General features: G+C 44.8%; 1 protein-coding gene across 1 annotated transcript in view; it reads right to left on the reverse strand.

Moving 5' to 3' along the window:
* Positions 1–12,829, reverse strand: part of LOC149354161 (translocon-associated protein subunit alpha-like) — a gene marked incomplete at its 5' end in the record, with an annotated part of 65,037 nt that overhangs the window by 30,499 nt on the left and 21,709 nt on the right. Inside the window, one exon of the mRNA XM_089575943.1 lies at positions 3,806–3,933. Within this exon, the coding sequence (XP_089432069.1) occupies positions 3,806–3,933 (128 nt within the window). The remainder of the gene's footprint in view (positions 1–3,805; positions 3,934–12,829) is intronic.

Consider the following 12,829-nt stretch of genomic DNA (forward strand, 5'->3'; position numbering starts at 1 on the left):
AAATTGGATTTAAAATATTCCCCACAAACTGATTTCAACTCATGATATCCAGAGCGAAAAAGTCTCAGTGATAACAATTTGGAAGTGTATGCCTGGCCTCAGGGGACCGTTTAAGAAAAAATGTCTGACTGCACCGCAATTTCCCTGCGAGAATGACCGGTGGTGGCGATATCTACAGTTCGGCTTTTAGCCATTTTTAGCTTACAACAGCTCCATTTGCATGGAAGTAACCGCCTTGCCACTGAAACGCACCAACCCATCGATACAGGCCAACTTTGACCTGTGCTCAGTGTTGATGTACTGAGCATGCTGGCAATGTTGAACTCATTTCCCTTGTCAAATGCTGCGCAGCTAGTTATGCTAAAGACATGATTTATGTAGGTGGCCCACTCCTGCAGAAGATTTGGCCATCTAACTAAATTTAGTGTCAGCATACAATTAAAGCTGGATATAGCGAAACTGAGAAGAGTGCAATTTTTCACTACAAGAAGTTTTCATGTGAAGACTCAAAAGGTCAGTGCAGAATGAAAACTAAAAAGGGAGAAGCACTCAACTGCACTCTGGCAGCAGCGGTGACACAGGAAACATCGTTCTGAGCCGCACTCCTGTTCTTCACAGGTCGGTGTCTTTCCGTGTACTCTAAGTAGTTTTCTGTCATTCCTCCGCGTCCCTGCTGCTGCCAAAAGTGTGTATTTTGGTTTGAATGATGAGTGATGATGACTGCTTAACGTGTGTAACGTGCAATGTAGAGGTCGACAGCGAACATTACCTAAGGTGTAATGAGTGTGAATACGTCTACCACTTAGGAAAGTGTTGCGGCACCTCAGAAATGCAATATATTGCAATGAGGGAAGTGACACGAAAGACATGGCGATGTGAGACATGTCGTGTTAGCAAATCAAGAGGTAATGCGAAAGGAAAGCACAAGGCTGACGCAGCTGAGAGCAGTGTTGCGCAGCAGAATGAGGACAGGCCTGACATCAGCTATGTCTTATACGACATTCAAGAGAAGCTCAGCGCTCTCATGTCATTGAAAGACACTATTGAAAACACTGAAGCATCTGTACAGCTAATGTCGGATAAATATGACAAAATTCTTGCTGACACCGCGCGTCATGACAATGAGATAAAGGACATCAAGAACAGAGTCCACGCGCTAGAAGCAAAGAGACATTGCATTGCCGTCCGTACAGGAGCAACTGAATGATTTGGAATGGTGGAACCGCAAGCTCAACCTAGAAATACACGGTATCAAGGAAACAGAAAATGAGGACCTGCTAGCAAAAGTAAATGATGTAGCGCAGTCACTGGAAGTCACACCCCTCTCGAAAGCAGATATTGTAATAGTTCATCGACTGCCGTCTAAGCCAGATAAGACGCCCGGTGTTATCGTACGGTTTGCTGCACAAGACACGCGGGACGAATGGTTTCAGAAAAGGCATGCCCTAAAGACATCTGGAACTTCAGTTTACATTCAAGAAAACTTGACTAAGCATTGCAGGGCTCTTCTTTGGGACGCGAAACAATGGGCGAAAAGCCACAACTTCCAGTATGCATGGCACAGGAATGCAAAGATCTTTGTCAGGAGGAGAGATGGCGAGAATGCGTGGCGCATCAGGACAGTAGGTGACCTGGCAACGATAGAACTATAGTTTCCATGGTTGTCGTTTGGTTAAGTGGATTCTTTTTTCTTTGAATGCCAGGTGAATGTTACATAGATCCAGATAATATATACAACTTTCTTGGTGCAGGTTTCCAAACTTGGTTTAAGGTATTTCACGTGAACACGCAGTCGGCAAGAAAAAAGTGTAGGTGAAATCATCTTCAAATATTCAGAGTAAACCCCCGTTACTCGAAGTCACACAAGAAGAAGCCATTAAGTCATCGCCCTGATAACGAGACTGTGGCAGCCACTGCCACCATCTCTGTCTGCCACAGCTCGCACGGTACCACTATGCGTGGGGTGGAGAGAGTGGAGGCAGCGTAGTCAGAGGCCTCTTCCCACATGCGCCCTCTCTCAACTTGGCCGGCTGTCATCGCCCTGATCAACCGACAACTCAAGTCCCCAGCGCTCTCCACCCACTCCTGGCATACAGCATCAGTCAGTGCCAGAATCCCGCGAGCAATTGAGTGGCAGCGATGGGTGCGCATTGCTCGTACCGTGCCTTCTTTACTACGTCCTGTTGTTTCGGGCTGCTTTTGAGCATGAACTGTTGCAATGCTACTCGGTGCAACGTTACAAAAGTGAGAGCTCTGGAGACTGCTGCATTTGCCACAGAGAGGTGTTGACAACACTGCAGCATGGCGCATTGCGTCAACTGCATTCGCTCATTGAAATCATAGACTTTCCTATAGTGGTGTTTGTTTTTACTGTTGAGAAACTTTCTCATGGTTCGGCCCAATTACGAGTACCGCAGCACCCGCTAAGACATAGTCGGCATACCGAGAATATTATATATAAAATTAATCACCACAAACCTCTGTTACAAGGAGTTCACAAATACAAACGCTCCAATGCGTGCATCAATGGGGAATTGGGAACTTCGTAATATTGACGAATTCATTACATGGAGCTTTGTTGCATTCAGGCTTAACCATATTGCGAAATTTCAGCCAAGCCTGAAATTTCTAAAAATTGAGTCCCAGAAAGAAAAGCTTTTTTACAGCATATCAGCATGCACCACACAAACATATACAGGCATAAATGTTTCCTAGCATTCCCCGAGGCACCAAACTTCATCACGGCTGAGCATAATCTCATTTGCTACAGAGAAGGCACGGCAGCATGCAAGCACTGTTGCGATCAAAAGTTGACGATACGCGAGTGTGCGGAAAAAAATATTTTTGGCGCAGTCACATAATCCGGTCGCCCGAAATGTGTCAAGGTGTGAGGGGACAAGTATGCTCTTCCGCTGGCCACACTACCACGCGACTGTGGTGCAAGGAAGAGCTACAATGAAACCCAAACAAGAATCTTGAGGCGTCCCTGACCTCGAGGGTGCAGAAATAAAATAAATGTTGCCACGACTGGGTTCTGAACCCACGGCAGCGTGAACAGATGAGTTTCGCTAGCCACTGCACGAGAGCACTATGCAATCACCGCAGCCGATCATGCTTTGTGTTAAATTGCTCTCGTGCTCTGCACTGCACATCGCTCTCTTCATCAACTTCCATCTGCAGCACAAACAGATCAGATCAGCTTAACCTTGATAAAAGCTTAACCCGAGTCTAATACCATAGCCAGATGTGACGACGACCCAGCGAAGCAAAGCAATGAGTCAACCAGGCTAAACATACGCTTTCGCACGTTTACTTGGCTTAGCTGCAGTAAAACACTATCACTTTTTCTTTTTCCAAGAACATGCGTCCTGTAATATTTTGATCGCAAAAGTACACACATGCTCTCAAATTACCATCACTGTGATAAAAATGGTGCCAACTAGAAGAAAAATCACTGGATATAGGACAAGTTTGAAACAATTTATGCCCAGCTCTATTACATCACTCCTTCAGTAACTACTTTCATGTGCGTAGCAAAACAACATACCAGGGACATAATGGGACAGTCTGAGGAGTACTCAAGCTGCTAATCAATTTTCCGAAGTTTTGTTATTCCTGAAAGCAGCCTCTCTTCACTTCTCTTCACCTGAAACAAGACACTGCTGAGTAGAGATCAACACCCCGACCATTATGAAACCTGAAAGCGAAATGCTGATGTGGCACACTCAATTTCGATGGTCACCACCTGTCGAGGCTGACATATTTCAGGTTTGCCCAGGGAGAAAGGCACTTATTGAATACTCACATTCTGGCTGTAAAAAGTGGAGTCCATTGGGTAACGGAAGGACGCGTCCATGGTGTCCAACACAAAGTCCGTTTCACCCTTGTTGCTAAAGCCCACAGGAAAGTGTACTTCCTTGCCAGCAGGCAACTCTGCATAAAAGAGGAAACTCGTTAATTTGAAAAGTAACATGACACCTAATTTCTACACATGTGCAAGCACATCTGCAAAACATTACAAAATAAAACACAGCAAAGGCACACACGTTCTACTGAAAACGTGGATTGTCATGGCTTAGGAAGTTTTATATGTGCAGTTGAGCCTGGACATATCGAACTCGAAGATCCCAAAATAGTTCAATATATTGATAGTTCGATTCACAGCAGAATCTCAGCAATACAATCCCAGTTGATACGAATTTGAGGATGACATGAATTCGTAAAATTCCCTGGCCACATAGTGGGCACAATTCAGATGTTATAAGCAACCTCCCGCCCCACTGTGGATGACACAGCTGCACGGGCCGTGACCGCCCCCGCCCGCCCCCCAAGCACGAACTGCTAGCTGCCTGTACATTGCCAAATGCCGGGACCACCAGTCGCAGGGTGCGCACTGCAAACAGTGAGTGCCAGCGCATCCCGTACATTGGTGACGCCGTGATCGCCAGTTGTGCGGAGCGCACCACTAGTACTGAGCGGCAGTGCGTGGTGTATGGAAAAACCCGTCAGTCAAAAACACATTTGCGCAAATTCTGCATCTGAATTTAGTTAGTTTCGGAAGATAGGAATAATTTTTGTGACCCCGTGAGATTTGTACGATAGCGATTCTACTTTATGAGAATTGCATAGCGTATCTGTAACCTGGAAGCAAGAATATACTGCACCTGCGCTAGTGACTGACTTAATGTAGAGACGAACCGCTGACTGGCGTGCTGGCAGCACACCGCTTGCTGGGCACTGCTAGGCCTAACCTGCTTCGTAAGGAAGCTGCAGTAGAGGGTGCTTTGGAACTAGCAGCCTATCATAAGATGTCTAATCTTGCTGCCAGTACACTATGAATACAATAACCGCTCATTAAAATTATGGTACAGTCGGTTTCTGCAACGCCTCCTGCAGCGAAGCACGCAGGTTGGTTTCACCCCATGACAGCAAAGTGGCGCAGAAACAGAGCACAGGAGACCAATGCCACCCTGAAGCACACCCCACGTTTGCGCCACTCACCAACCTCTGTCTGTGAAAACTAATCGAAGAGCGTCGTTATGGAAAGCGCCACTTGCAGGTGCGCAGCACCAATAAATATTGGAATGACCACCACAATTTGAGTTTGATATACTGTGTGACTTGATATACTTTGTGACAGTCGACGGCACTGGCCAATCATGGCGAGATAAAGCAAACATGCTGAACACAGGCCCAGGTCAGATGTGCATTTCTTATGCGAGGCAAAAAAAAGAAAGAAAACAGAAAAAAAGGAATGAAAACTGACATTCAGAAAAATCACAACCAACTATAGAATTATAATTTACCTATGTGCAATGCGAGTCTGCAGCAGCAAAAATCTGCAAAAATATCACTCGTACATTACAGCATCAACTCTTCAAGGCATATGGTGAACATAAGCACTATTTCAACGCTGTAAAAGTAATCTATGTTTATATTCCAGAATACACTGGTATGTTTCCTGGCGGTGGAGCTTGAAAAGGTCCAGGGAACTTGCACATGCAGCAGCAAAGGTTGCATTTTCATCAACTGGTTGAGCATGTGAGGCCTCATGCAAACCACCTGATGACAGCAGCACAATGAGAGCAGTAGCAAAGTTTTATGAGCACACAAAATAGAAAATTATGTCCCAAAGCTGCACTATAAGGGACACTGCAATGAACGGCTGCAGAAAAGTTTTTGTGAAGACGCAGTCGTTTAACATGCACTGAAACTGTGGCAGCCTTTTGATGGTCAGGAAAGGAATGCCTTGGCTACAAAAAGCTGCCATATCAAGTGGCCTTGTTCCAAACAAAAAAAAAACAGACAAATTTGATTTGAAAGATGAGAGCACAAAAGGACAGTACGGTCATTGCTACCATATTTTAAACGTTTTTACAGAAAAACAGCGACTATACAAATGTGCAAATGCCGTAAGCAGTTCTTGGACACTAATACTGTGAGGGAGAAGTTGCACAACGCTTGAACACGCGTTAGCTGATGAATTCTGCGTGAAAAAAACATAAAAGACCACACAATGGCGCTCCAGGCACCATTACAGTTAACAAGCGGTATATGAGCACTGCTACATATGGTTAATTAAAGGGCAAGCTCAAAACAAAGTCAGTGCCACTAACCTGTTCACTCTCTGCTGCTTCTTGCTGCTCAGAGCCACTTGGTGCAGCATCTTCAACAACATTGTTGAGGATTTGCGGGGTCGCAGCGGAGCACCAGAGCAAGACGACCAGCGTGGCAGCCTTCCAGTTCCGAACAGCCCGTGCCGGGCGTGCGCTCCGAGCACGCGCCGTCCATCTTTATTTTCCTCTATCGCGGGAACGCCGATCTCTGCGCCTGTGCTTTATAGCGTCGCCGGGCGCTATAACATCATCCTCCTTTTGTGCTAGTGCATAGGGTGGGCCTAAAAAAATACACATTAAAACAAGGTCACTACTGCAAGACACGTTTTTACGAGTGGTTGAAGACTGTTACAAATGGCTGCCTAGAACTCCTAAGCCGCCTAGGCTCCTAGAACTGATAACAAGGTACTGGCAATTTCAAAATAAGCTGCCAGGCTCTTCTTTCAAAGAATAAGGTTCACTCTCACAAGGATGCTTACAAGAAACGAGGTTTAATATCTTTTTTTTTTTCCTTCAGACTTTTGTGCTTTCGGAGCCTTCAGGAAAGAAATCTGAGAATACGAATTGAGTATTCAATCACTTTCTGAGAAGTTTTCAGACCTACAACAACAGCTTACAATAGGGTCTGCCAAACGCTGCTCACTGGTTCGCCTCAATTCACACAATTCGTGGCAGGTGAGAGTGCCATTCACTACAGCTGGCTGCTGGTGCTTTCAAAGGTCAAATCATACCTCTTTTGCAACACACAGCTAGTTAAGCGTGAAGTCAGTCCGCCATATATATACCACAAGTTCAACCAAGAGTGAGCTTGCCAATCTAAACCGACGACATCAGGGCTGACGATAGCATGCGGTGTTTGCTCGCTGGTCGGCAGCAACAATTCAGTTGATGGATCAAAGGCGATATATTATACAAATCAGCATTTAGTTGCCTGAACCGATTCCAGTGCTCAAAGTGAAGACTGCCCCAAAAATTCGTCCAGTTTCAAGACGTACCCTTATCCACCAGAGATTACAAGTGAACTCTAGAACAACTACCAAGCAAAATCACATCAACTTTTTCAGGTAGCTTATAGTATAGAAACATTTAGTTACTCTGAATAACCACCACATAACAATCTAAATTAGTGGACCCATGTTAAACACACCTTGAAAGCTGTACTTGATTGTACTTGAATGCACTTGAATGTACTTGAAAGCTATTGTTACCATTGGTACTAGGGCGAAGTTGACGGTCTATGCCAACGACACAAGTATTTTTTGTGTTTATGATACCTGTGAAAAACAGTTTAGTACAGCCAATTCAATGTTGTCAAAACTAGGTGTGTGGGCCAGCCAATTACTCTAAAACAAAACAGATTATCTTTTGTGCTAAAGAAAAGCATATTGCATCGGCTCTCAAACTTACCTTGAACAACAATAACATAGAAACCGTGCCTGAACTTAGAACTTTGGGAGCTGTATTTACTGAAAATATGTCCTTGGACAAGTGCATAGATTATATAGCATCCAAACTTGCCTCAGTGATGGGCGCTCTATACAAACAGATTTTCTCCCAAAAAACAATGTTGCTGCTGTACAATTCTCTGTTCTTATCCCACTCAAGTTACTGTGCTATGGTCTAGGGGAACGACTACAACAAACAACATACAGAACCTTGCCACATTACAACGCAAAGTTATTGAGTTGTAACATACTTGCCATATAATAGCAACAGAGATTAACATTTCCGAATGTTAGTATTAATATAGGCAGGAGACATCTACACCTAATATTTGTATTCAGCACTGATAACAGAATGAAAAGAAAACAATACTATGCTAACGAGCCTAGCAGAACTTCCCACTGAACAATACTCAAGTCATGACACATGAAATCCAGAACACTGGAAGACTTTTCCTCACCGCACAAATTATGCGATGCAAACTCTACGTTACAACATTCTTCAGCTATTAAACACCAACCTAATAATAACACTGATGCTTCAGGCTGAGTTTAAAACAGCTTAAAGGTGCCCTGTGATGCAAACCAAGCATGAGGTCTTTATTCTTTGTATGCAAAGTAGGAAACGTTGTGATGCCTGGACGGCCAAAGAGATTGCCGGAATGGTAATATTTAATATTTTAAGGATCCCCAGGTGGTCGGAGCCCTCCACTACGGCACCTCTTTCTCGCTTTCTTCTTTCACTCCCACCTTCCTCCCTTCCCTTACGGTGCGGTTCAAGTGTACGCCAAGATGCCAGACAATTACTGCACCATTTCCTTTCCTCAGAAACCAATTTTCATTTTCATTCTATTGTAATCTTCTCTAAATATGCTTGTTTCGAGCCAATGGTGCCGCTACGCTGCGGCCATTTTCGGCAGCAGGAATGAGAGGGCGCTGCCTTTCTGATTGGTTGGGCGTCCAGTTTGAACCTAGTTTTTTTATACTCCCAAAATGAAACTAAAATATGTCTCTGAGTGCTGTAAGCTTTTCGCATGCTACAAAAACTAAAAAAAAAGCAGGGAAAGCTAATCGAAAGCTAATAAGAATAACGCTAGAAACGACACTTTCAATTTAGCTTCAAACTTTCGTAGAGGCGAGTACTGTTCACACCACGGCAAGTAGGCAGTAAAAAAAAAAAGGTAGGGGGAGAGAGAGAGGAAGAAAAGAAAAGCCAGTGGAAACACCTTGCCCAAAAATGTAGAGAAGCCAGACAGGAGACAGGAGAGAAGGTTGGGGCTGCCAACAAAGATCAGGGAGCTTCCTTAGTAGTGTTAGTCACCTTTGCCCTGTCTACAGTGTATACACAGGGGGTGGGGACGGGGAGACAATGCTGTGAAAGCAACAATTGCAGGCAAGCAAGCCTCTGCTGCTTCTGTGCTAAGTGTGGTTCTGATTGGTACCAGCCAATTCCAGCACTGGGTGAGTGAAATGGGTGAGTGAAACGCGTTTTCATCTGATTTTTAGAGTTATTCTAAGTGGAGTAACTTTCGTTTGCATGCTCTGATTTCATTAAATCTTTTTTTGCACTGGTCTTGGGAATGCGTGAGGAATCCATTTCATCAGATTATCTGGCACTGAGGAAAACACCCTGGTGCCCCTTTATAAGGAAGGCTTTTTAAACCACACTACAGTTCTGAAAAATCTTGCTAGTCCAATCAATTCAGTTTTCACACAGGACTGACTATAGCGAGCACGTATGTCAAGGTATATATTCTTTATTTTTTTGATAATCCGACTACCCTAAGTGACTGTTAGATTTTTTTTCCCCCAACACTAATTTAAATTGCCATTACCTTCATATATGTTCCTTTTCGTGCCATTTTTTCGGAGCTGCCATTCATACGTATACATGACTAGAATACTCCTTTTTTTTACTTCGTATTAATGCATCCTACTTACATTGTCATTTTTGTCAAAACTAATGTTCTAATGTATTCATCATCATCATCATCAGCCTGACTACGCCCACTGCAAGACGGTCATCTTGCATATTTAATGTATTATGTAACCCTATTTCGTACTGCTTAGGCTGTGCTTAAGTATTCTGTTGCATGACCCACAGTTGTTTGATGGGGACGACATCTATGCCTCATTTTATCACGTCCGCACTAGGTCTTATGGAGATCAATTCATAGTTCCAACCCCATCTTGTCGCGATTCAACATTCTCAACAACTGAAAACAGTACCCACACTCTAAACAATGTGCTACTGCCTAGGATTCTCTTGCCACACACTTTACAGCATAAGACACCACTGCCCCTTATTTTGGATAAATTCTGCAGCCGCAGGCATAGCGGAACCACTTTTCACAGCAGCACTCAATTTTAGGTCTTATTTTTTAATTCTTCCACCAGACATGCACACCACCTTGCACCTAACCAATCAACTTTCTGTGCAACTTTTGACACCCCGGTTCTTCCCCAGAAAATTTTCTTCCGCATGCAAGGTAAATGGTAAATCACTGGCTCAGGCCGACCCATGCCTTGCAAATAAAAGGTTCTGGAAACACCCAAGCCGTCCTAAAGCAACATCCACGTTGTAAGATTTCAATATGATGCAGGATATAAGTGAATATGAAACAAGACAAAGTACGTATACGTTGTTCCCCCCTTGTAGTGTAGTACGTTCCGCGTGGCAGCTGAGCATTAGTCATTGGTATCGCTATATAATCGGACACATATCTTATCAATCGTAGCAGATATCGTAACAACTGAATGAAGGCGTTTCGCGCGCCAGGTAAGTTAAAAGGCGGGAACAATTATATGAATATATTTTAAAATAATCTAAGAGCACTGCCAGGTAGCGGAACTGAGACAAGAAAAGAAGTTAGCCTGGTGACGACGGAACGTGCACAAGCGGAGGCGGTGGGAAAGCTCCGCCCATCTTTGCAGATGCAGGCGAAATGTTTTTATTACTCCAAAAGGCTGATACTTTATAATCTGTTCCCGTACAACCTAAACCACACATTACATATCTGACTTACCAGCCATACGGCTGCGTACCTTTTAATTCAGGTGTCGCGTGGATAAACAATTCTAAGCAGTTGTGAGCAAAAAACTCCACAGGTGTCGTACTACATACGTAAGCAACGCAACAGTGCGAGGCAGCTTCACGCACGCAAGCACGCACGCACACACGCGCGCACACACACACGCGCGCGCACAAAACGACTTCAGCGCAGAGATATGCGGCTCCGAATGAGGTTCTTGACACGAGTTACAGGCAAGTTCGCTGTGTCCTTATGAAAGCACGCAGACGTTTGTCCGCGCCTCACGCAAACACTACAGCGCATACTTCACAGTAACTACAGCTGTCAATATTTTTATGAACACCCTAGAAGTTTTTATTAACCAACTTTCACTTACCACTTGAGCTAGTTTGACCCAGCCATCCGGTGTTTTCAGGTAGCCGAACTTGAAAGCGCATAATGCCAGTCTTTCATTCCCGCCGGATGAAGAAACGGTCGTCGTTTGTTGCCCGACAGTAACAGGCATTGTGCGGCGTTGAATTGGCAATGAATTAAATAGTTCTTACTGCTTCGTGGGATAACTTATGAGAACTGTTTACGGCCAGAAGGAGCAACAGTTGGTATATTAGCTCTATGGGAGCAACCCGCCAGGCAATGTAGGCGTCACTACCGTGTCAACAAAACGTTGGCGTCAACACGCAGCTAACGCAGCGAAGAAAAGCCAACCACGACCGGCGCTCCGTTTGGCTAGTTTGGCAGCTTATGTTTGGCAGCCAGTTTTGCAAAAGCGTTGCTTTTCCCTAGGCTTTCTTGGTTGCTCAAAGCGCGAAATTGAAACGCTTGAGAGGAAGAGCTATAAAGCATGCGGTAGGATGGAACGTGGAATATGCGTGGAACTCCAGTTTCGTACGGAATGATAGAAGTTGCTTGCAGGAATGGCGCCACGATGTCGAAAATATTCAGACAAGGACAGCCAAGCTACTACCGGCTTTGAGCCAACCTCCTCTTCCCGGCTATCCCGGCATTGCGACTCTTTATGGTGAATAGACAAATGGATAGAGACACGGCGGATGGAGTCAGTAATAAAGTGCTAATAAAGTGCAGCGCCGCCTGCTCTCCCTCTAGGTAAATGAGAAACTTTCCTCCATGGCTACGTGGCTGCAGGTAACGGTTAATCTGTGGACAGCGCGAACGCTCCTGTCCACTGCAATTGTCTCTGCTATCAAAGTGAAATAAACATCCGACGTGTCATAGTGCGCAAAATAAGCCTTAGCAATTTTGGTGATCCTTTGAATGCAATGCGAAAAAAAAAAAAAACGAAATCGTATTTCAACCACACTGGCTACTTCAACTGTGGTCATGTCGGGTGTGGTGCTGACAGGTTGCAGTTTCCGGTTCGGGGTTAGCGGCAGTGAGTGACACGATGAATAAGCATGAAGTAATGGTGGGCATACGTGCCTTTATATGAGAAGTATTTTGTGAAGTGGTGGGCATACGTGCCCTTATATTCAATACAAAAAAAGAATCATTCACATTTACACCGTGGGTTGTTTTTGTAAGGCATTGAGTGTGAAATGAAGACCGCCGTTTTTACGGTACTGCTTGTAACCGTAGCACGTATTACCTTTTACCTACAATCGAAACGAAAAAACCTCTTTTTGATGTTGCTCGTAATCGAACAAGATCGGTGCACGAATCGGCGAAGTAATTTCAGGCGCCGCGTAGCTGAACAACTGCAGTCCTCGGGATTATGGGAATGCGAGTGTATACTTACGGGGGCACTGTATACGCAATGCGTATAAGTACATTACCTGTCGCTACGAAGAAATGTTTTGGAGTTTAGTGCTTCTGTGTTTCCGAGTGTAATGTTGCTGCTGATGGCGTCGCGAAACGCAAGACGACGAAACGGCCATCTTGCGCTCTCTCAGCCGAGTTTTATTTGCGGAGTTCTCATTAGAGTAGTGTTCTCGATGACACCACGTTACCGAGCGATTAGAGTACTTTGCCGAGCAGCACCATGATGTTGCCACATTTCTTCATCGGATTCGAAGGCGCGAACTCCACCTCATAGCCGGGATATGGCGTAGTCGTCGTCGATGGGTACCTGAAGCACGTTGCATCTTGTTCGTCGCCGTCGTCGCCCATGGGCCAACATGGGCTCCGGCGACAGCAGATCCCTGCAGTTGGTCGACAGTAGCATCGCCTTGCGATCGTAGTAGCATATGGACGTGCCTTACTTCATGCACAGTGCATGGCATAT

The sequence above is a fragment of the Amblyomma mixtum genome, chromosome 3 (genome assembly GCF_055824585.1).
Source record: "Amblyomma mixtum isolate Tamu chromosome 3, ASM5582458v1, whole genome shotgun sequence".
In the NCBI taxonomy this organism is placed as follows: Eukaryota; Metazoa; Arthropoda; class Arachnida; order Ixodida; family Ixodidae; genus Amblyomma; species Amblyomma mixtum.